Source organism: Nilaparvata lugens, chromosome 13, assembly GCF_014356525.2.
Source record: "Nilaparvata lugens isolate BPH chromosome 13, ASM1435652v1, whole genome shotgun sequence".
NCBI lineage: Eukaryota > Metazoa > Arthropoda > Insecta > Hemiptera > Delphacidae > Nilaparvata > Nilaparvata lugens.
In genome coordinates, this window is record NC_052516.1 from 9,565,019 (window position 1) to 9,591,661 (window position 26,643).

The 26,643-nt window shown below is 36.2% G+C and overlaps 1 protein-coding gene across 1 annotated transcript in view; it reads right to left on the reverse strand.

Annotated features, from left to right (window-relative positions):
• Positions 1-2,669: 2,669 nt before the first annotated feature.
• The window catches only part of LOC111056347 (pseudouridine-metabolizing bifunctional protein C1861.05), a 416,552-nt gene continuing 392,578 nt past the window's right edge, over positions 2,670-26,643 (reverse strand). Inside the window, exons 10-16 of the mRNA XM_039439776.1 lie at positions 25,056-25,220; positions 19,601-19,726; positions 18,068-18,182; positions 10,299-10,418; positions 6,835-6,968; positions 5,995-6,098; positions 2,670-3,897 (exon numbers count right to left, since the gene is read on the reverse strand). Coding sequence (XP_039295710.1) covers positions 3,720-3,897; positions 5,995-6,098; positions 6,835-6,968; positions 10,299-10,418; positions 18,068-18,182; positions 19,601-19,726; positions 25,056-25,220 — 942 coding nt within the window. The 3' untranslated portion in view covers positions 2,670-3,719. The remainder of the gene's footprint in view (positions 3,898-5,994; positions 6,099-6,834; positions 6,969-10,298; positions 10,419-18,067; positions 18,183-19,600; positions 19,727-25,055; positions 25,221-26,643) is intronic.

Sequence of the window (26,643 nt, forward strand, 5' to 3'; positions counted from 1 at the left end):
CCTTATTATATACTATCATAGAGAAACAATAGCGTAAGTAGATATCCCATGGTATAGGGCGTTTATGTCGCAACTTTTACTGTTATCTCAAGCCGATTACTGTCGATTGTTGTCGATTTTTACTGTTTTGACCGGGTGAGAGAGTGTATGAAAGGCACAATATGAGAGACTACCAGTGTCATAAAGCTTCACGGGAAAGAACTACGTGGACTATATGCTTGAGATAACAGTAGAAGTTACGACATAAACGCCCTATACCATGGGATATCTACTTATGCTATTGTTTCTCTATGATACTATTAACTATCACAATAAAGGTGCAACTTTAATCAAAAGGTAAAAGCTGCAGAAGAATGTGTTCCTTTTTCTGAATCACCTAGGATGTCAAACTTTCATATATTTTAGAAGTCATATTTTATTACTTTTAGTATATATTACATAAAAAATACCTCCTTAGACCGAAATGAAACTGACTCATATCTACATCTATTGATCTACAATTACTGATCTACATCTAATTCTACTATATATAACATCTACATGTACATCTAAGTCTACTACATATAACATCTACTGACTACATCTACTTACATCTTAGTTGTACATAAAATGTGAAATTTTACATCATTCAAAGATATTAAAATACATCTTGCTTGAAGCAATCAAGTATTAGGGCTGTTTGCATAGTGGTGACATTCACAACATCTACATCTAAGTCTACTACATATAACATCTACTGACTACGTCTACTTACATCTTAGTTGTATATAAAAATGTGAAATTTCACATTATTCAAAGATATTAAAATACATTTTGCTTGAAGCATCCCAGTATTAGTGTTGTTTGCATAGTGGTGATTCACTTCATCAAGATTTCAGTTGATCAAGAACCAGCGACTTCAGTACGTCAAGTTCCTGCTGTTTCCAGAAAGTCGTGTGGATACAGTATCATATTAAAAATAGATAATATTTATTATCAAAGATTGACATGGTGTAACAACCGAAACCGGTCTTCCTACTTTTGATAAAATCTGTGGTTTTTGACAATTTCTTAGTGCCGGTTGCACAACAGCCGTTTAAATTTTAACCGTGATTAATTCCACGAGAACAGTTTTTTCAAAGACGCCTTCTCTGATTGGTTCTCGTAAAATTAATCACGGTTAAAATTTAACCGGCTGTTGTGCAACCGGGCCTCAGTCTTTTTATTTAATATTATAAATATGCAATACCAAAATCATCAAATAATAATATTCTGAATTATTATTATTATTACCATTCGTCCACTGACCACCTAAAAAAGGGGTATTTGTCAATGAATATTAGTCAATACGAATAAGTTACATAAAACTGTACAACTAATTTTGCATCTCATAATAAGCTTGAAATTCATCAATCGAGTATGCACAAATATTTAACAATTCCTTCTTCATCAAGGCTCTAAATTTACGACCTGTGGATGCTCTTAAAAGGGCTGGTAGTACAATATAATAATATCGAGTGATCTGGGTGGCTGAGACCTGGTGTCAGTGTTTTCAGGTCGCACCTGATCAATTTCAGGGCCTCTGACATGACCTCATGGCTGTTTTAGACAGCTGGGACTGGCACATTAACGTGTCTATCCGAAACGGTACAATAACAGCATATTATTTCCATTTAATAACAAAAACCTAAATCCCAACCATCAACTAACTTCTTACTCATTTGTAACTAGTGTGTAACGGTGTAGCTGACTGTAGCCTATCAGTCTGTAACGAAAACATGATGCCGTGAAAACTTGACGTACTGAATCAGTTACTTTATTCTTTACTGATCATACAATAAGACTTATTATATGTGTAACCTTATCTAAATTTGGGAGAGGAATAGCACAAGGTTACCTTATTTTTTCTCTCCCTATCATTTTGATGATGTACTAAGTAAAAAAAATAAGGTAACCTTGTGCTATTCCTCTCCCAAATTTAGATAAGGTTACACATAGTCCGAAATTGGTTGTCTTGTAGCAAGGATAGTATATGCTGTTATATACTATAATGAGGTCCACGTTATAATGACAGTATTTGATCAACTTTAGTTTTGCTATCCTTGTCTATCATTCGACAAAGCCGGTGATACTATCCTTTTCTAGGTCCACAACGATGACAATATATGTTTTTGACGGTGTAGAAATATAATAAATTGATGCAGAGAATCGGTATAGCTATTCTTCTATCTTTATTCACTGACATTATAACGTGGACCAGACTATATGCTAAATACTATTCTCTAAACTATTACATACTATTGCTCTATATACTATTCTCGGTCTTGTAGTTGTATGACTCAAATTACTATTTCTTTCAGTATCTCAAGGACTGGTCAAAATTTATTTATTTATTTATTAGAACAGTCACAAACACGATATTTGGAAAGAGAAACAGGCAATTGCCCAAAACTTCTTCAATTCCTTGATTTTGGCACATAAATAGTCCAATGTGAGGTTAAGTTTAAAATTTCTGTTTTCACCAAAGATTAACACTCAGAGAATACGTATTCGAGATATGACTGATGAATTTTGAATTTCGAAGGGTTGATAAGAGCCGGAAATAACACTAAACAATCCGAAAGTTTCAATAATATTGAAATAAACTTGAAAATTTTGAGCAGAAAAATTAAAACTACTATCACTGCAACTAAAAATGGGTAGGTAATTGAAAACTGAAAACTTGACGAACTGATGCACTCCCTTGCATATAGCTGAATATCCGGAATAGCAGGTGGTTTAAACTCGGAATGTATCACAAATTACAATAAATTAAACAATCCAATCCACAAGATGTTCTGTAATATTATGTCTTCCAGAACTATATGCTTCTAATTTTAAACTATCCGCTTATATATCTGTGGCTGGTGCAAAAACTACCAATGTCAATTATTTTCAAAAACGAGTTTAATACATCAAATCAAATCAATTTATTGCAATTCTTTTTTTTACAAACAAGTGAAACAAAAACATTCTTATAATGTTATAACTAATTATAATCTTAACTAATTTAAAAACATATTCAACGAATGTTTTCTTTTATTTTAATATTGAAATAATGGGCTCTCCCAGAAAAGCTAATGCTTGAGCTCTGGTTGCTTGATCACTAGGTAATATAGATTATTTTCAGTTCCAGAAGTGCCAATGTCCTATAAAAGCAATAAAAAGTTATACAATTTATACTACCAATGTCATGATTTAGTAACTAAATTATAATAACTGTTATTCCACTATCAGAGATCAGAGTGCGAAAACTATCAATGAAGACATATGTTTTTAGATTGTCATTCATACTCTGTGCCAGAAATAGCAATGTCGACTTCTGCACTTCTAGCACTCGCATTTCCGTATTGAAATGCCGTTGTTCGAAAATACAAGGTGAACTTTCAAGCTGATTTGTGAGAAAGTTGATATTTTGACATAGGTACTCCTTGCACCAAGCCACAGATATTATATTTGAACATTTATACCAACTATTGATTATATTTTTCGACTTCTACATCTTCTCCTTCACCTTCTTCTCCTTCTTTTTCTCCCACTTATCATTTTTCTCTTACCTTCTTCATCATCACCTCCTTCATCACCATTACCTCCTACTCCTCCTCATCCTCCTCCTCCTCCTCCTCCTCCTCTCCTCCTCCTCCTCCTCCTCCTCCTCCTCCTCCTCCTCCTTCTTCTTCTTCTTCTCCTTCTTCTCCTCCTCAGGAAGTGATGAGTGTGAGCTTCATATGCTTAGCTATGTCCTGAGGTTCGGTGGTGAATTGCTTAGGAACAGTATCGAAACAATGGAGAGAATCTACAGCCGACGCGAATGCCAGAGACATACAGCTGGATTCAGGGAGTCCCGTCAGCCAGCCTCGAATGTAGCCCGCTGCACAACTGCAAATATCAGTCGTTTAATTAACATTTATCCATAAATTACAGGTATAATTAATAAAACTAATACCGTAACATGAAAGTAATATCATAGAGAAAAGATAGTATAATAAAGTCTTCCCACACTGAACAATTAATGTTCGGCAAACATGTTTTTTGAGGAGCTCAGGGACAATAGTATCTTACATCACAAGGATGGGAAGGGGCCTTTTGCAGGCGAGAATGATGTTTCCAGTCGAGGCGTTAGCCAAAACTAGAATTTCATTCCAGCACTGCAAAAGACATTCACGTCCAAGTAACGTACACTATTTTTTGTCATAATAATCTAAAGAAGAACAATTGAGAAATAGAAAACATTACCTGCTTGTGCTGACGTTACTACATGCATTTTATAAACATAACCTATAGTGAAGTCCACATTATAATGACAGTATTTGATCAACTTTGGTTTTGCTATCCTTGTCTATCACTCGACAAAGCCGGTGGTTCTATTCTTTTCTAGGTCCGCAGCTATGCCAATTATGTCCTGACAGTGTAGAAATATAATTAATTAATGAAGAGAATCGGCATCGCTATTCTTCTATCTTTATCCACTGCCATTATATCGTGGACCTCACTATAGTTTACAAATTCCGAATAAGGAATTTTGTGGAAGTTGACAAAACTTCCACCTGGAGCGCTGAAGGTGGTTTTTTGTAGCAGTTTGCTGTTCCTATTTCGGAACTATAGTGAGGTCCACGTTATAATGGCAGTGGATAAAGATAGAAGAATAGCGATGCCGATTCTCTTCATTAATTAATTATATTTCTACACTATCAGGACATAATTGGCATAGCTGCGGACCTAGAAAAGGATAGTACCACCGGCTTTGTCGAATAATAGACAAGGATAGCAAAACCAAAGTTGATCAAATACTGTCATTATAATGTGGACCTCACTATATTTATTTATTTATTCGTGGACTAAATCACAAATCATATAAATATGATTATGAAGGAACAACAGGCTTGGCCCAAATCTATTCCATTCCCAAATTTTGATAAATTAATAAAATGTCCAAAAAATAGGTTATGTTTTTACTGTAAAACGTTCAAGTTCAATTTTCGTCCAAAAAAATATATAAGCTAAACATTTTGAATTCATAGAAATTAAAACACCAAACTATATTTAAATATAACACTTAATTATCACTTCATATAGTAAACATACTTGACTGTAAAGAAAACATATGGTTTGATTACAGTAGAGTATGCTGTAATGAGAATCATATGTTTATTTGATCTGCAAACAGCTGTTTACCGGATTGATTTCATGCATGGAAATGGAAAAAAGCTGAAAATGAATGACTATGACAAAACATTTTTAAAAAGTTTGGACAATCATTGTTTGTCAAACAAAAAATTACTGTTTTCCAAACATTTTCAGTGTTTGCTGTAAAACATAAATAAAGCTGTACTCCTCACTTACAAATATTTTGTTTGGTGACGCAAATATTTATTTATTCATTCGTGGACAGAATCACAAATCATATAAATATGATTAGGAAGGAACAACAGGCTTGGCCCAAATCTATTCCATTCCCAAATTTTGATAAATTAATAAAATAATATTAATTAATATTTTGTTTGGTGACGCGTCCACACTGGCCACGGGCAAATATTGTTTGTCAAACATAATAAAATTTGCCCAAACTGTTCGAACGAACATGTTTATCGAACATTTGTTCAGTGTGGACACGGTTTAAGATATCTCATGGTTTTAGAATTCATTCATAGTTTAGAAGATTTGTATCAAATTATGATGATGTATATCAAGTTGAGATGATACTGTATCATTTGTGGTGATACTGTATCATGTGTGGTGATACAGCATCATTTTGTGGTTATTCTGTATCATTTTTGGTGTTACCATAGATAAAAGATAGCAGAAGAAGGATATCTCATGGTGTAGGGCGTTTATGTTCTAAATTTCACCGTTAACTCAAGCCGATAGTCCAAGTAGTTGTTTTTGGTGAAGCTAATATTTGAAAACTGTCCTATAATTATTATTGTCTTAAATTTGAGCAACTGTCTAAACTGTCTTTCTATTTGAGCAACTTACCAATCTCCAGCTCCTGAGACGCTTGCTATATCCAGTCTGAGGTCTGAGGACAAACTGTAGTAACGACCGGTGATAGTTGAAGTGGCTGATTCTCTGCCTACCATCTGAGAAGAGGAAAATATTGTTAGTCTCAAACATGTGCTCATTTGAACATCAACCAATGATTAACGTATCTATTCTTTATCGATTCATACAATAAGTACATCATCAAAATGATGATAGGGAGAGAAAAAATAAGATACCGTTTTATTGATGTAATATTAACTGTTCATTCTCGTTGAAAATAATCAATTATATCAAGCAAGAAATAATATTTTCCACTGATTTCAAAATGAATTTTCATGATCAAGATAAAATATTTTTTTAATTAATAATAATAATTCTACATTGTTAAAAACTATCTGGCAACAGAGCAAAGCGAGAAAGAGAAAGCGCTATTAGCTTTGTTGAATGATAGACAAGGATAGCAATACAATTTCTAATCAAACACTTCCATTATAACGTGGACAATGTCAATTTTCATTATCAATATAAAATATTATGTCAATTAATTATATTTCTACAATGTTAAAAAAAATGTTGAAAAACAATGTGGCAGTGTTTGATTAGCAATGGTATTGCTATCCTTGTCTATCATTCAACAAAGCGGATAGCGCGATCTCTTTGTCGCTTTGCTCTGTTGCCAGATAGTTTTTTAACAATGTAAAAATACAATTAATTGACTGTATGAGAAAGTATGTGGCAGCATGAAATGAGAGTAGGCCTATGAGTGAACGACAGTCTTTGAAATAAAGGAAAGGGAAGATGAAAACTTTGAAAAATTAAAAAAAAAACTTTTACCATCACTCCATGTTGTCCCAGTGTAACCATAACTGTCTCAATATGCTCTGCCAACAGCGCCGCCATTTTGAAAGAAGCATCTATTATTTCATCTCTAGTCATAGATTCAAATTTACTTGTAGCTGATGCGAGACCTGAAAATAGAAATACACAATTTAATCATTATAAACTAGGAACTTTTACTTTAACTGAGGGTGATGTCGTCATGAGCTCAGGGCTTGTGCGTGGGTAATAATACGGATGATGATAAGATTATACTCTGTACAAAATAAATTTTGATTTGGAATGTGCATGCGCAGTAAAGAAGGCATAGAGCGGTAGGGATACAAAAGCGGCGATGTTGGCATTCTGAACCGGCAAGCGTTCTCTGATTTCTGGTGAGTATTCAAGCACTCATGTTAGACTTACAAAGTTTCCTTTCTACAAGCACTGGCTCGACTGATTCTAATCGACAAATTGACAACTGCGCTTCCACCTATGACTCAATCCATCACTGCAATTGGCTGATCCCCCTCCATTTCTCTGCGCCGCAAATTCATCCAAGTCAGAAGTAATTTTGTACGGAGTTTAGATTTCTTTATTCATGTATGTTACAATATATACTATACAGAATCATTATAAACTATTGAAATGATTAAGAATTAAAACTTTTGAAGTAACAACCATTTGAATTGAAACAATTAATTCACGAATAAAACTATTAGAAAGTGAGGCCTCTGACAAAGGTTATTAATTATTGTTATAAGGCTGGAAGCCTATAGTGAGGTCCTAGTTATATTGGCAGTGATTAGCAATGGTATCGCTATCCTTGTCTATCATTCAACAAAGCGGATAGCGCTATCTCTTTCTCGCTTTGCTCTGTTGCCAGATCATCATTTAACAATGTAGAATAGATAATTAATTAACAGAATATTTCATCTAAATTATGAAAATTCATTATGGAATTATTGAAAAATATAATTTCTTACTTAATAAAATATAATTTTATTATTTTAAACGAGAATGAACAGTTAATATTGCATCAATTAACCTGTATCATCTACCGTCTATAGAAGGCATTGACGAGACAGAGGTTCGGCAACGTCTTTCTCCTATCTTTCTCCACTGCCATTATAACGTGGACCTCACTATAGTCGAATGAGAGACAAGGATAGTAAACCAATCAGCTGCTGACTTAATAACGTGAATCTCTCAATTTGCCAGCAGTAGCAGTTCACAAATCTCAATTTAGAACATGTTTACAAACATTCAAATTTCTGAAACAAACTACTGTTTACTAGAGCTAGACGTTAAACAGAAAAGTGCGTTCAGTATCAAAAAACGTGTAGCCTTTTCAACTAAGGCCCAGTTGCACAGAATCCTGTTGAATTTCAATCATGATTACATCCCACTAGAATAGATCGGATATAGTTTTTTTCAAGTGAAGGCTTCTCTGATTGGTTCTCGTGACATTTAATCGGGATTAAAAGTTAACGGACTCTTGTGTTACAGTTTGATAAAACTCCTAAGATCTCCTTTTGCAGAGTTACAATTCAAGCCTCAAGATAAAAGTAGGAACCAGAGAAAACTTCTATAATCTTAACTGCTATATTTGTATTCTGTGGTAGGAGCTCACTACACTTGTTTCTAAAAATAGGGGGAAAAATTTCATCAAAGATAAAGTCCTTGTTGTACCCTACGTAAATAAACGTATAGCTTCGTATAGAACTTATAACTTCGTACTGTTGTAATGTATATAGCTTCCCTATTAGCTATGTAAATAACTGATTATTTTGAACGAGAGTGAACAGTTTATATTACATCAATAAGCCTGTATCAGCTACCGTCTATAGAAGGCATTGACAATACAGAGAATAAACAGTTTATATTACATCAATAAGCCTGTATCAGCTGAAATATAATTGATTATTTTAAAAGAGAATGAACAGTTAATACTACATCAATAAACCTGTATCAGCTACCGTCTATAGAAGTCATTGACAAGACAGAGGATCGGCAACGTTGTTCTCCTATCTTCTTCACTGCCATTATAACGTGGACCGCACTATAGTAGAAGTATCAACCCTGATAAACACTATGGGAGTAAACAACTATCTGAAAGTTGTTCTTTCCAATGAATTTCTGTTCTGTTGGGCAGAAAGAGAATAACATTGTTTCTTATGAGAGTGTTCACACATTTATAGTCTCCCAGTGTGTGAAAACTCCCATAAGAGCCTCAATATTCGAACTCAAACTGCGTTTTCTTGAGGTAGGCGCACACAGATCGTCATCGGACGGATGGCTCGCATCGTACGGATCGTACTTTTTTTTAGGTGCTGCGCACACTAGTCGTCATCGGAGCATTGGCATTTTAGTTTATTGCGACGTATGTCCAGTCGTGTGCGAATTAGGAATTTAATGAACAAATATTACAGTATATAAGTGATGGATAGCAGTAGCGAAGAAGAAGTTATAATAATTGTTACTTGTTTGTTAGCCGAAGATACAGCGACGTAGGAAGAGAAAACGAAAAAATCTGGTGTGGCACACTCACACAACTTTCATTGCCGTTATGAAAATTGATCACCTGACGCGAGTGTACACGCGCATTTCAAGTCTACTTATAAACAAAATCTGAGCCAGCTGGTGACAGGACAATAACGCTGGAGACATACGAGGTCTGCTATCTCTTCATAGTGAATTATTTAATAGAATCAACAGTTTGCAATTGGATAATCACATTTTCTCAAGCTTCGAGCTTATTTTCAATTTTAGGTGAAAATGTTACTAGAAATAAATTGTAGAGATTTTTAAGCTGAATCTTTTCCGAAATTTTCTGTTCAAATTGTATCTGAAGCCTGATAATTGGGAATCTAAAATCTAACTTTGTATAGATGGGGCGGAGCTCCTAGAATTTTTACAGATATGGGACTTGTGGCAGTTGATAGAGCTTATCAATAACTATAATATTGAAATATTATAATATTTAGGTATAAATTTGATCAAAATCGTTGGAGCCGTTTTCGAGAGAATCGCGAAAAGACCTGTTTTTTACAGCATTTTAGCTACTATCTTGGATTGCATATGATCGAAATTGTTCGTGTCGGATCCTTATATTGTAAGGACCTTGAGCGAAATGTTTGCTAGAGGTTTGAATTTGAATTTGAATTTATTACTCTTTGCATGTACAACAATAAAATTGTTTGGCAATCGTCACATATTACAAAACAAAAAAAAATCTCAACAAAAAGTCATTCATGTCATAAAAACACGTCTTATCAGCCAGCCAGTCCTTCAATTTTTCTTGAGCTGCACTCTATTGTCAATGTCCTTAAAGATGGTGCGGCAGGGAGTTGATAATTTTTTGGCTCATGTATCATAAGGTTGCTTATGTGGATTGTATGATTCCTACAGAGGAGAAAGATACAACAAAGCATGGAGAAAAGATACCGTTAATTGCATAATTCGTCTGTGGTATAACTCACCAGTAGCGATTGAAATTTCTTGAAGCTCTTTGAAGTTTGGTGAGGTGAAACGCAGCTTTTTCCATGCCTCACTTTTGAATGCCTTATTGGCGGTGACTATATCGGTCGGCTCAAACCATACTGCAATCAAACAAACGTTTTGAAGTTAACTCACAATAATTAATCCTCCTTCCACAATAATAAAACACTAATTTTTGAACAAAATAATATCTAGTGAGTTGTCAAACTGAGAAGGTAAACACAGATTGTCAGCATTTCTTATGAATAACCTCGGATGTTTCCCATTTAACTAATGTTGACAGTTCGAAGTGGATCTCACTACACAGTTAATTATTGTGAAGTGCAATAGCTTACAACTCTATTAAAATATCGATCGATATTTTTTGTAATCAGATATTGATACTGTTTTAATGTCAACTCAATGTCTGATTACAAAGACCGTAGATGATAAGAATATTATGATTACTCAAGTACCTGATGCCGGAGACCATAATACGTACGTTGACATCACAATAGTTTCCTATCTGGTCATTCACGGATTACAGAATGCAAATTGATTCAGTACTTAGAATCAGTTATTTTCACCTATGCAGTTTCGTCTACTAATTTTATTCTACCGTTAAACCTTTAATTTCTCAATATCAAGTTCAATATGAAATTGAAATAATTTAAATGAAGAATGAAATGAAATGAAAAAATTCTTTATTAGGCGGAGTTAGGACTTTTAAGTCCTCTCTACCACTCAACCTCAACATAACAAATGCAATTGAAAAAAAATACAGTGTAACTTAATATATAAATAGAAATACATTAAATAATATAGCTACAAAATAGAAACATAGTTGGAACAAAACAGTCAATCTGCATTTAGACTAAAAAAAAATCAATGATATAATTCAAGAAACAATAGTAAAAAAAAGGAATTATTAATATAATCATTCATACAACATTCACACAGCCCACCAGACCAGTTCCAAGCGCCAACCACACGCTACCCCCGCAGACCCGCCAACAAAATCCGCTTGACCTCCACCCCAAAGCGAGCACGCCCATCAATGGCCCGGACAGAAGCAGGAAGATTATTCCACAGCCTACAACCAGTGACAGTGAAAGATCTCTCAAAAGTCGTCGTTCTATGAATGGGAAAAGCTAGCAGCAAGTTGCCATGCCTTGTTGCACGTTCACCGATCTCAGACAGGAATCTGAAGCTCTCAGACAGATAAGATGGAGATTTGGTTTTGATTATTGAGTGAAGCAGAGTCAATATGTGCAAAGTACGAAGATCATTCAATTTTAGGAGAGATAGTTGTACATAAAAAGGTGTAACATGATCAAATCGTCTAGCATTGAAAATAAATCGAATACAATAGTTCTGTGTACGCTGCAGTCGGTTAGAGAGCTCAACAGTCATGTCGTTCATGACAGTGTCGCAGTAGCTGAAGTGAGGCAGCACAAGAGTCTTGACCAGCATGATCTTGATGTTGAGTGGAAGAAACAGGGCAAATCGTTTCAAGCTATGGATGCAAGCAAACACCCTCTTACAAACAATCTCAACCTGATTGAGCCATGAGAGTGTTTTAGAGATAACAAGACCAAGGTTTTTAACACTCTCAGAATACTCCAACTCAATGCCATTCAACCTCAACCTTGGAACATTCTGAGCTCTGAATCGGTTATGAGTCACAATGATACTCTGTGTCTTACCTTCATTCAATCTCAATGCATGATTATATGCCCAGCCACTAATAGCATCAATATCAGAATTCATCTGCTCGACACATGCATCAGACTCACCTGCAGAAAAATGTTTATAGATCTGAAGATCATCAGCATACAGATGAAATTTGCAGTGTTTTATGCATTTTGCGATGTCATCGATGTAGAGAGAGAACAGAAGAGGCCCAAGAACAGAGCCTTGGGGGACTCCTCGGGTTACATTTCTCCATGAAGAGACCTCATTATTGGCCCTGACACACTGTTGGCGATTCGACAAGTAAGACTCGATCCATTTTACACAACCCTCTCCAAAACCAAGATTTCTTAATTTCAGAAGGAGGAGTGGATGATGAACACAGTCGAACGCCTTTGAAAAATCGAATAGTGTCAGAATAGTACCCTGACTACTATCCATAGCTGACCTGATATCCTCAGTAACTTTGAGCAGAGCAGTGGTCGTACTGTGACGTGTTCGGAACCCAGACTGAAAGGTAGACAGAAGATGGAAACGTTCTAGAAAAACAGAAAACTGCTGATGAACAAGTTTCTCGAGACATTTAGACAGAGCTGGGAGAATACTGATAGGCCTCAGATCTGATAATGATTTAACTGAAGAGCATTTGGGCAGAGGTGAGACTAAGGCTGATTTCCAAATTGAGGGGAAAAAGGACGATTCCAAAGATTTATTGAAAATTATCGTAAGAATAGGCAAGGTGAAGGGAAGAGTATCTTTGATGAATTTGATAGGTATGCAATCAACTCCAACTGCATTGCTTGTCATTCCCATGATTATCCTCATTACATCAGCTTCAGTCACAGGAGAAAAGGAGAGCTGCTGAGCAGGAGCTACATGAGGCGCCGCTCTTAGCCTGTTCAAGTGGTCATGAGCACCAGACAGGTCAACAGGATTATCAGTAAAGTTATCATTGATATCATCCAAATTGAAAGGTATATTATGATGAACATGTGATTTTCCAATACCCAAGTTTTTCAATTTCGACCATACCGTTCTAGTAGGCTGCTTGCCAGAAAGAGAGTGGTAATAGAACCTGACCTTGGCATTTCTAATCTCCTGCTGGGTTTTGTTTCGAAGCCGCTTATACTCCGCCCAATCCACCACAGATTTTGAGCGTTTGGCTCTACGAAGAACAGCGTCTCTCATCTTCTGTAATCTACGAATTTCCTGGCTGAACCAGGGTGCAGGCTTTTTATTTACTCTTTTCGTAACCATAGGAGCATGCCTGTCATACAAGAGAAGTAGAAAACTGTTCAACCTGTCGACCATCTCCTCGACATTATCTGTGAGAATGACTTCATGCCAAGGAATAGAGGCAGCATCAAACATAAAAGCACTTATATCCAGGCACCTATAGTTTCTATATGTGATGAACTCCTGCTTTGGTTTCGGCGGGTGCAGTCTGTAGGCACAGAACACAAGGTCATGCTTGGAGAGCCCAGGAGCCGGGAGTTGACCGTGTTTCGCAACTAGATTCACATCAGTGACAGCAACCACATCTAACCAAGTTTCTGCAGTTGCTGTATGGTGTGTCGCCTGCATTGGTAATATTGTTATATTACAGCTATTAAACATTGAAATAAAATTTGTACTATTTACAGAAGCTAAATCGAGTAGATTTGTATTGAAGTCACCCATGACAATGACATGTCTATAGTGAGTCATCAAATTCAACATAGATACCTCAAATTCAGCAAGTGATCTAATATCAGGAGCTTTATAACAAACACATACAAGCACATGCACACCACTCACAGAGACATCCAAGAACATGAATTCAGAAACATTCGCTACTGAGTTATCAGACACATGTAAAACAGAAACAGGTAGATGAGTTCCCACATAAACTGCTACTCCACCACCTCCCTTATGCAAACGGTCATTCCTGAACAGCGCGTAGCCATTCAATTCCACACTCTTATCACTTATGTGTGGCTTCAGCCAAGTTTCAGATACAAGAATCACATCAATAAACTGGGAATCAAAAATTGATCTGAATTCATCAATGTGACACAAAAGCGACTGGGCATTTACGTGAGCTACCTTCAGCAAGCCAGAGCAATGTGAGAGAGCTTGAGAGAGATCACAAGCCGCCTGAGATGATGGAGCGCGCCGGCCCGGGGAGGCACTGTCAGGGACCACTGCGACACGTCGCGACGGGACCGCGCCAGCAGCGAGCAGAAGGCAAACACAACAGGCATAGCGAGCTAAACATACACACACAACACACACTCAAGCATACATAACTATTGAAAATCATCGTGAAGTACAAAAAAAAGTAAATACTCCAGGGGGTAAGTCATATTTGACTCCTAAGTAGACTGAGAATAATTCATGATAACTAGTGGGTATCAAGAAAACTATGAGAGTAGAATAGGATAAGCCCATATTATACAGTATTTCCAATATCCTAATGATAAGTTTACAAATAATCAATTAAAAAATATGTACTGTACATACATGGATGAATAAAAATATATGAAAGACCGACAACATTACTATGAAATACTCAGACATAGCCTAACTATAAATGGGTCCTCGATTAAAAATAGATATTGATAAATAGATTAATATTATCAAAATAATTCATTTTAGTAAGCCATAAATCCATATATACCTGAAAGAGAAATTGAAATACTATAATCTATATTTATTCCACTTTGAAAGGAATTTCAGAAAATAATACTGATAATAAAATCCTTACAGACAACAATAAATTGATAAGTAGTTGGTGGGCATTTAATAAATATTCAGTAACAAAAAACAACTTTGCAATGACATAAGATCGAAGAACTGATAACGGCCAGAAAAAAAAATACGTGAAGAAAGATTGATGAGATAACTTTACTAAATAAAATATGGTAGGTCACTGATATTCAAAATAGTCTTGCTGGAATGTTATACAATAGAACAAAACGTGAATTAAATGATACGTGAATTGAATGAAAAATCCTGATTGATTGTATTGATAAATTGTACAATGAGTCTATCAGCACAAATCGTAAAAAAACCCAATTTGAATGAAGCAAAGTGCAGAAGAGAATATAGTTACCTAATGTGGAAAAAAAAATTATCTCAATGATGTCAAACTAAGATAGGCTATACAACATCAACCGCAAGTTGTCAGGTCTAATCGTCATAAGTGCTATTTATCATAATTAATTCAGGAAGTTGGTCCATTAGAAAATCTGAAGCAAGACCAGCATATCATCAAGTGCATAATATCCTCACGTCTCTCCATTTGAGAAGAGAGAAAAAAAATAAAACCATAATAATTGAGAGAACATTTGCAAAATAATAAATATGATAAGTAAAATAACAATAAGTAAATAAGAAGCAAGTCCAGCATATTATTAAATACATATATACTCACGTCTCTCCATCTGAGAAGAGAGAGAAAAAAAATAAAACCATAATTGAGAGAACATTTGCAAAATGATGAGTCTATATAAGCCAATTCAATGAATCAAATGTAATCAATAAGTTAGTCGAGATCGCTGAGGTTAACCGCGGAACGAATAACCCTTCGCTCACCGTCACCAACAATCCATTTTACAATTCCATCGCTGGACCATACATTTGCGAAGCCATATCTCGCCGCCGCTGCCTTGTACAACTCAAGTCGAAACTTTGTCAAGTCCTCTTTAATTGTAATATTGGTGCCCTTCAACAGCCTTTTCTTCTCGAAAACTCGCCGTCTCTCCCTGTAACCAGCAAAGCGCACAATGATAGGCCTGGGGCGCGCCACACCACCCGCATCCGGAGGCTGCTTCTTGCCGACTCTATGCGAGCGTTGGATCTGCTCAACCGTCATAGTGTCCAGTTTAAGATTACTCTTGAAAACCTCGAGAACAAGTTGATCGGTATCTTCATTAGGCTTCTCTGGAATGCCGAACACTCTCAGATTTGTGCGCCGCTGATATTGTTCAAGATCATCAGTGCGATGCTGTAACTTAGCATCAAGAGTCTTTACCTGTTCAGTAAGAGCTGTCACATTCTCTTTCAAAGCTGTCAATTCCTCCCGCGTAGCCCTGAGTGCAGTCGATATTGACTCATCGATAACTTTCCTGAGTCGATCGGATATTTTTGTCACCAAACTATCGATTATATCATCGTTCGATAAAACTTTAGTGATGCACGCGTCGACAACTGCCGAGTCAACTTTCGGAGCCATAGCTTTATCAGACCGGACAAAGTTCACAGATAAAGAGCTTTCAATTTTGTTTACTGAATCTGAACGAAGCCTAGATCTAAGATTCTTTGGAGTATTCGACATACGAAAAACAGTTTGCACACACTCACTGCCAAGTCCAATCGGGAATTAGAGCACACCAGGAGATCCACAAGAATAAGACGGAAACACTGGTACCACACAACTCAAATTTAACTTAAAAAAACCCAACAAATACAACGATATTTTAAGGAGCCAAACAGAGCTGCTCTTCACTACTCAATCATTACCCCCGCTCTTCACTACTCCAAACACTACACAATTAGTGATCCATACAAATGTCACAGCAATGGCGGTCCATATACCGAAACATGACGTATAACAATAAATAATAATACTTGTTACAAAAAAAAGATAGGTAGCCTAATAAATAATGAATCAAAAACCTATGCTGAAAAGACATTATAGAGAATTCATCAACAAAAGTAACAATTTAGAACTAGATTTGTGGTATTATTAGAGTGTATTATTACTAGAGCGTAGTAAAAACCGATGCTGAAAAGACATATAAATATCATCAACAAAAAGTAACAATTTAAAACTAGATTTGTGGTATTATTGTATCGACAAAAATAGATTAATTGAGTTCGAATCATGCAAAATTTGTCTGAAAATAGCGTAAACTGTATTTATATCTAGACGATACATTGTAAATATCTGGAAATATTGGAATATTTGACCGAACGAAGTGAGGTCTAAGATTCAAGTCGACGGTTTGGCATTTCTCTTAATGTTTAAATGTTTATATGTTGCACATTTACGGCGAAACGCGGTAATAGATTTTCATGAAATTTGACAGGTATGTTCCTTTTTTAATTGCGCGTCGACGTATATACAAGGTTTTTGAAAATTTTGCATTCCAAGGATAATATAAAAGGAGAAAGGAGCCTCCTTCATACGCCAATATTAGAGTAAAAATCAGACTATAGAATTATTCATCATAAATCAGCTGACAAGTGATTACACAGATGTGTGGAGAAGCCAGTTTATCACTGTATTTGTATAAGGTCTATAGTTTCAATCAAAGACATTAAAGAGGTATGCATATTTAAGCTGGATTTACATCAAAGTTATTAACAAAATGGTTATAGCTTAATCCTTATAGATTCTATTAGATTAAACGGAAATTGACAAACACATATTATGTTCATCATGTGTATGATAAGTTATGTTCAATCTAATATAATCTATAAGGATTGAGTTATTAACATTTTTTTCTAATACATTTGGTCTAGTTAACATCTTTTTAATGAATTTGGTCTGATCGCAGCTTTAAGGTCTTTGGTTTCAATATTTTGTTTTGCATTCATGGTATTATTATGCGTGCCCATCATTATCAATATTCTCACATTCGAAAAAACTAATTCAATAGGTGAATAAGAATAAACAAATGAACTAAATAATGCTGGAGAAATTATAATATTTTTGATTCTAAAAAAATAATTTTCATCAGATAGAAAGATCATCACGGAACTGGATGAATTATATCATATGGAATACAAATTCAAACGTGAACTGAGTTTGTTAACATTTAAAACAGTTGACATCAGGTACTTGTGGATGAGAATACTGCGTGAGGTCTACTGTTCACAGAACTACTAGTATAGATGAATGGGTGCAATCAAAATTTCATCAGGAATAATTTACATTAAATATAACAATGAAGAAAATATAGCTTGTGCTACTTTTTCTCTATGATATAACTTGTGGAGCTGACATGTATTTTTCTGGCACAAAGAGTTATACTACAACAATAAAATTATCATGAAATTCTAGGATTAAAACCAGAATTTTCTAAAAGCTCACCTGGTTTTCCATGATAATAAGACTCATTGATAACGAATTCCATGGTGTCATCAGGTACATTACCATCCATCACAACAATTGAACTGTTCTTCAACTTGTCGAAATTATTTGAAATCTGCAAAATATTTGTTTCTCAAATAGTGATTTATGAATGATTAAAAAATAAAATACTTGAGGTGGTACATATTACTACTACTAGAGAGGGTTGAGGTAGTTGTCCAAAAAGTTTTCTCAGCCAGCTAGAAGGTAACCCATGCTCAGCAAGTTGAAAACTTGACAAACTGGAATTTTGACCTACTAAAATTTTGAAGAATTTAAGATAGGTCTTCAAACATCCTGACATTTAACTTATTGGGAATCTATATGCAAATTTTTAACTTAATCAATAAGATTGATTCATTTTCTCTGCTGCTGTACAATAATTTTGAATTTTCTTTAAATAAAACTCTACTTTAGAAGAACAATTAGCTAATTCTTCCAGTTCCCAGATCACGTAAGAGAATGGAATCACTTTAGAATAGCCAATACAAATTATATTTTTTCGTTGAGGCTACTCTTGAATAGAAATAAAAAAAGTCTTAAATAAACAATTTCAAAAATCTGGTGTGGTGCACTCACACAACTTTCCTTGCCGTTATGAAAATTGATCACTGACGCTAGTGTTCCCGCGCATCTCAAGTCTACTATTCAAATATTTGAGCCAGCTGGTGACAGGGCAATAACGCTGGAGACACACATGAGGTCTGCTATCTCTTCATAGTGAATGATTTAATGGAATCAACAATAATTTGCAATTGAATAATCACATTTTCTCGAATTTAAAGCTTATTTTCAATTTTAGGTGAAAATGTTACTGAACATTAATTGTAGAGATTTTCATGCTCAATCTACTCCACTTGATTTTTTTTGTTTCAATTGTATCTGAAGCCTGATAATTGGGAATCTATCTGCATTGATGGGGCGGAGCTCCTGAAATTTTTACAGATATGGGAATTGTGGCAGTTGATAGAGCTTATCGATGACTATTTTAGGTATGAATTTGATCAAAATCGTTGGAGCCGTTTCCGAGAAAATCACGAAAAACCCTGTTTTTGACAACATTTTCGCCATTTTAGCCGCCATCTTGAATTGCATTTGATCGAAATATTGTTCGTGTCGGATCCTTATAGTAAAAGGACCTTAATTTCCAAATTTCAAGTCATTCCGTTAATTGGGAGATGAGATATCGTGTACACAGACGCACATACACTCATACACACACACACACACACACACACACACACACACACACACACACACACACACACACACACACACACACACACACACCACACACACATACAGTGAAACGTATAGAAATTTAGAAATTGGGGTATCTTAATTTTTTTCGGAAAGCAATACTTTCCTTACCTATGGTAATAGGGCAAGGAAAGTAAAAAAAGGGTACCTGAATTTTTATTTTTCATTCCTATTCGAATTTATTATATTTTAATTATTTTATTTGAATTTTGTATTAATATTTATATCACTCACATATTGCTTGTTCAAACGATTGTGGATGGACATATCCCCAACGAGCAGCACATTTTCACCAGTGTTATCGATCACTACAACACAGCTAGCTGAGTTCGTGTCTTCCATCTTTATTCTGCTACAGTCCTGCAAAAGTTAGATAGGATTATTTTATTCATTCAGATCACAGATAATTCATGTTCGTGTGGAGTAAGTAAGTGATTAATAATGTAATTAATAAGTAAGTAAGTAATTCGAGTAGCCTACTGTTTCTGTTGTAAAAGTCGAAATACTTGTGAGAATAAGAATAAGAAGAAGAAGAAAAAAAAGGAGAAGAGTAGAATAATTAAGAATTAATTGAGTGAAGAAGGATTCAAAGTACAGTAGTGGGTATTAATAATAAAATATTAATTTTTATTTAATTCAATATTCAAGATTCTTAATTGCCAGAACAACTTTACATTGCATGAGCACGTCAAAAAACAATAACAATAATACAACACTTGTGAAATAGAAGAGAAATTATGATATAAAATTAAGCATCAAGACAATAGAGATCGTACAATATATGAAAATATTACAATAACAATTTGTCTTAGTTGAAAACAAACTACAATTCATATTGATACTCGTAATAATTAATAAGTTATTCAGTTTTACCAAAAAATAAAATGTATTAAAGTGTAAAGGTATAAAAAATAAAGTGGATTTTTGACAACGTTCTAAGTCTATTCAATTATGGAAAAGTTCCACAACATCAACATTAACACTACAAATTTAATTACAGTAGTGGGAGTTTACTCAGTCCACCTACTGCCATCTAGTGACAGAATCCACTACTAGTCATCAGAAATCGTCTCATCCGATCAGAGACGAGTGGGGGCGTGGTCACAGTTCAGAGTTTGTCAGCGATTGGACAGTTGTTCAAACAAGGGGGACAAGTTTGAAATCGGTTTCAGTAGTTGAAGATAGAGAAGAGAAAGGGAAGAAGGAAAAGAAGTAAGAGAAGATTGAGGAGGAAAAGGATGAGGAGAAGGAGGAAGAGGAGGATGGGGAAGAGAAGGGGGTGGAGGAGGAGGAGGAGGAGGAGGAGGAGGAGGAGGAAGAGGAGTACAAGGAGGTGTATGAAGTGGTGGGGGAGGAGGTGGTGGTGATAAGGAGGGGAGGAGGAGGGAAAAAGGAAGAAGAAGAAGAAGAAGAAAAAAGTAAAAGAAGAAGAAAAATAAGAAGATGACGAAGAAGGAGAAGAAGAAAGATTGATTGATTGATTGATTGATTGACTGCCTTTATTAAAAAACCTAGGAGGGCGAAGTTAGGGCGCAGCCGGCCCTCTCTTACACTTAACCCTCCAATACAATTCTAAGTAAAACTAAAACACTGTACAACAAAGATTATAAGATAAAAAAAAAAACTAATTTTACAAAATAATAAAAAACTTCCAAATAGCGAATGAAAGAAAGAAAACAAAATTAAAATTTCTTTCTAATTTGAATCAGTGAAAAGAATACAATAAGAAGAAAGAAGAAAGTGGAAAGTGAAAACGGAAGAAACGTCAGTTCAAAATCCATAGATCATTTCGATAGAAGTAGAAAAGAGGAAAGAGAGGAATAAATTAAAGAAGGAAGAAAGGACACACATACACACACACACACACACACACACACACAACACACACACACACAACACACACGTTAAGGTTCAGTGAACATTCCAGCCGAGTCCACCAGCTCTGATCCACCGCAAGACAGCCGCGCCGAACCGACGATGTCCCTCAACAAGCCTTAGCTCAGCAGGCAGAGAATTCCACAAACTACAGGCTGTCACAAGGAACGACTTGTTGTACATAACAGTCCTATGTGTTGGGACAGCCAGCAGATGGGATCCATGCCGCGTTCCTCCACGACCAAAATCACCCAAGTAACAGTACTCTACTGCCAGATACTTAGGGGTTCTAGTTTTCAATATCTTAAAGAGGAAGCACAAAGCATGATGTGATCTACTCTCACGCAGCTTCATGAGTTCAAGTCTGTTAAAATATTCAGTTACATGGTCGTCACGTCAGGTTAAAGATAAAGCGAACACAGTAATTATGTGCACGCTGCATCCTCTGCAGAAGTTGAACGGTCATGTCAAGAGTCACAATGTCACAGTAGTTGAAGATCGGGAAGATCAGAGTCTTGACCAACATAACCTTCGTTGAAAAGGGAATGAAGTCAGAGATCCTCTTCAATGTCATGATCCCCCCAATTACCCTGTTACAAGTCTCAGTCACGTGGCTGGTCCAGTCAAGAGTCCTTGTCATTGTAAGTCCTAGATTTTTCACGTCAGAACTGTATTGCAATTGTATGTTATTCAATTTTATAAATGGTCCGTTAGTTATGTCAAGTGTGTTTAAAAGTCTTGAATAACCTATCACTATTGATTTTGATTTAGTCTCGTTAATTTTTAGTCCATTATTCTCAGTCCATCGTACCAAACGAGTCTAGTCAGCATTAACTTCATCAACTGCGATGTCGAAGTCATTTTTCTTGCAGTGCCGGTATATTTGCAAGTCGTCGGCATACAGGTGATGTCTGGTCGTAAGTAGAGTGCTTGTCACGTCACTTATGTAGATGCTGAACAGCAGAGGACCCAATACCGAACCCTGAGGAACTCCTCTGTTCACTTCACGCCACCGTGAAGAGGCATCCCCGACTCTCACACACTGACACCGACCTTGGAGATAGGACCTCACCCATGCCACAGTGGAGTTGGAAAAACCTAAGTTTCTGAGTTTATAAAGTAAAGTAGGATGGAAAATGCTATCGAATGCCTTACTAAAATCTATTAGGACTAGAACTGTTAACTCTCTACCATCCATAGCCCTACGAATGTCGTCAGTGACTCTCAGGAGTGCAGAGGTGGTGCTATGACCACTACGGAACCCCGATTGAAAGTCACCAATCAATCCAGAACCATGGATAAATGAGCTTAATTGGGAGTGAACGATAATTTCCAGAACCTTGGACAAAACGGACAATAAGCTTATAGGCCTGTAATCAGATGGAGAGAGAGGGTTAGGGATCTTGTTCAAGGGAATCACTATGGATAGCTTCCAGTCATTAGGAAAAACGGACGTTAAAAGTGAGGTATTGATCAAATGGGTGAGAAATGGGAGAATAAAAGGAAGGATAATTTTGATGAACTTGATTGGGATACCGTCTGCACCAACAGCGTTACTCTTCACTCGATGAACAGCCAAGAAGACCTCTTGCTCCATGACATTGGAGAAGTAGAAGTCCTCATTGGGATGAAAATCAGGCAGAGAGTCAAAGTGAGCACGAGCTTGGTCCAAACTTACAGGGATGTCAGTGAAGAAGTCATTGAGATCATCCAGCGAGTGAGCAACAGTCGGTACCTGCCTCTCCTTGCCAGCCCCAATCTCCCTCAGAGCACGCCAAAGAGATGAAGTTGATGATCGCTTTGAGGAGATCAAGTTACGATAGAATGTAGATTTCGCATTTCTAATTGTTTGCTTGCAAGAGTTTCTCAAATGCTTATAATGGTTGAAATCATTGGGGCTTTTTGACGCTCTTGCAATTTTGCACCAATAATCTCGATCCCTCATTAGCTGGCGTATCTCATCTGTGAGCCATGGAGCAGGATCTCTGGTTACTCTGCGATTTTTTAAAGGAACGTGTTTTTCAAAAAGAGAAACTATATTGTGGTTAAGAATGTCCAACATAACATTAACATTGTTAGTGTGGAATATCTGTAACCAGTCAAGGTTAATTGCATCATTGAACAAATTGTGATAGTTGATATTTTTATAATCTCTGTAAGTGATTATTTTTGGTTTAGGTTTAGGCCTCTTAATATTATAAACTAGGAATATCATATCATGTGCAGAAAGGCCTGGAAAGGGGATCTGCCCATGGCACACAGCTGCTCTCACATCGGCAACTGCAATAAGATCAAGCAATGTGTCCGAAGTGGATGTATGGTGCGTAGCTTGGAGAGGCAGCAAGGTCATACCATTCGCAAAAAACATAGTGGTCAGTTGTATTTTGTCATGAGTATCAGGTCCAAATAAGTCAGTATTGAAGTCACCCATGATAGCCACATGTTCATAGGGCACCATCAGCTCAAGTAGTGCTTCCTCAAATTCTGACATATACCCAATATGAGGCGGCCTGTAGCAAACTGCTATTAACATTTTAACTCCGTTACACTTAACCTCAATAAACATGTATTCAGGTCTAGCTGCACGGGAGGTATCAGAGGAAAACTTATGAACAGGCAGCAGAGAACGCTTGACAAATGCAGCAACCCCTCCCCCATTCTTGTGTAACCGGTCATTCCGAATGAGCACATAATCCTGGAGTGCAACAAGTCGATTAGGGATTGTCGGTTTCAACCAGGTCTCGGATATAAGAATGACGTCACAATCTTTGCCCTCGAAAGTGTGCCTAAATTCATCTATATGACAGAGAAGGGATTGCGCATTAACATGAGCGATCTTAAGTCGATCCGGGAAAGGAGAGAATGCCCGCTTGAGGGAATCGCCGACACTCAGCGCGGCCGCATCGTCATCCTGCTGCATAGACAAGGTGGCTGTGACGAGAGAGAAAGAGAGAGAGAGTGTGTGAGAGAGAGAAGAAGAAGAAGAAGAGAAGAAGAAGAAGAAGAAGAAGAAGAAGAAGAAGAAGAAGAAGAAGAAGAAGAAGAAGAAGAAGAAAAAACTGCAGTCTCATTCAAATACGCTACTTCCAAAGGAGGAAGTGAAGAAGGAGTTGAAGAAGGAGGAGTAGGAGTAGAATAAGAAGGAGGATGAGGTGGAAGAGGAGGAGGTGGAGAAGGAGGAGTAGAAGGAGGAAGTGTAGGAGTACAAGGAGGAGAAGGAATAAGATGAGAATAATTTGGCGGTGATGGGAAAGAGAGGGTTGATGATGAGGATTTGGGAGGGGGGAAGATTGATTGATTGATTGATTGAGTACTTAATTTATGTAGATTACAATATATACTGGCTTATACACTTATATACAATAGCTTACAATACAGAAAAATTATAGATGAATTTACATAATATAGACTAAGAAAATAATTATTGAACTGTACATGATATGAAAAAGCAATTTGTAATATAATAACTATAGATAATTATATTGTTATGCATCTACATAAATTGGCGGAGCTTTGGACATATCAATGTCCATTCTTCGGAAAGAATATTAAAAATATCCTCCCCACTAACTCTCTACCAAAACGTTAATTTTTCATTATTTAAACTGAGGATTTATTTATTAATGGAAATATTGTAAAAGTTCTAATCAATATGAATATTTAAGAGAAAAAAAAAACAGAAAATTGATAAAGTAAAATAATTATATAGGTAGATAAGATCAAATAATTGATTAATAAAATGAAGAGGAAGAGGAGGAAAAACTAGAAGAAGAAGAAGAAGAATAAGAAAAAGAAGAAGATAGTATTTACTCACAACAGTGGGAGGTGTCAATTGGAGTAATAGCTGGCCAATGTTGTCATTTCCAACAGCTGACAGTAGACACGGATGACAACCCAGCCGGGACAGGGCTTCGGCCATGTTGCGGGCCACCCCACCACCCATATGACGCACACTGCCAGCTGAAAGTGCATTGTCCTTCTGAAACAACAAATAAATGAAATAATCATTAATCATTAATCAAGTATCATTGCGGAGAACATTCAAAATAGAGAAATCTTCACACAAAAATCTGGTGTGGCGCACTCACACAACTTTCCTTGCCGTTATGAAAATTTACTTCAATTTTTATTTTACATCAATCAAACACTATTCAACAAGGAAGTCTGCTAACCTGTACGGACACAATACAATAAGGAATTCCCTGAGTGTTTTTTTGAACTCCTTCAAGCCATCAATTTCTCTTATGTGAGATGAGAACCTGACACTACTATCAAAGTCTACTATTCAAAGATCTGAGCCAGCAGGTGACAAGACAATAACGCTGGAGAAACACACACACGGTCTGCTATCTCTTCATAGTAGGCTAAATGATTTAATAGAATCAACAGTTGCCAACAGTTTGCAATTGAATAATCACATTTTCTCGAATTTCGAGCTTATTTTAAAGTTTAGGTGAAAATGTTTCTGAACATTAATTGTAGAGATTTTCATGCTGAATCTTTTCTACTTGAAATTTTTTGTTCAAATTGTATCTGAAGCCTGATAATTGGGAACCTAAAATCAAACTTTGCATAGATGGGGCGGAGCTCCTGAAATTGTTACAGATATGGGACTTGTAGTAGTTGATAGAGCTTATCAATGACTACTTTAGGTATGAATTTGATCAAAATCGTTGAAGCCGTTTTCAGGAAAATCGCATAAAACCCTGTTTTTGACATCATTTTCGCCATTTAGCCGCCATCTTGGATTGCATTTGATTGAAATTGTTCGTGTCGGATCCTTATAGTGTACGGACCTTAAGTTCAAATTTCAAGTCATTCCGTTGATTGGGAGATGAGATATCGTGTACACAGACACACACACACACACACACTCATACAGACCAATACCAAAAAAATCTGGTGTGGCGCACTCACACAACTTTCCTTGCCGATATGATTTGATCACCTGACGCTAGTGTTCTCGCGCATATCAAGTCTACTTATAAACAAAGATCCAAGCCAGCTGTTGACAGGACAATAACGTTGGAGACATACGAGGTTTGCTATCTCTTCATAGTGAATCATTTAATAGAATCAACAGTTGCCAACAGTTTGCAATAATTGGATAATCACATTTTCTCGAATTTCGAGCTTATTTTTAATTTTAGGTGAAAATGTTACTGGACCGCCATCTTGAATCGCATTTGATCGAAATTGTTCGTGTCGGATCCTTCTATTGTAAGGAGCTTACGTTCCAAATTTCAAGTCATTCCGTTAATTGGGAGATAAGATATCGTGTACACAGACGCACATACACTCATACACTCACACACAAACACATACAGACCAATACCCAAAAATCACTTTTTTGGACTTAGGGGACCTTGAAACGTATAGAAATTTAGAAATTGGGGTACCTT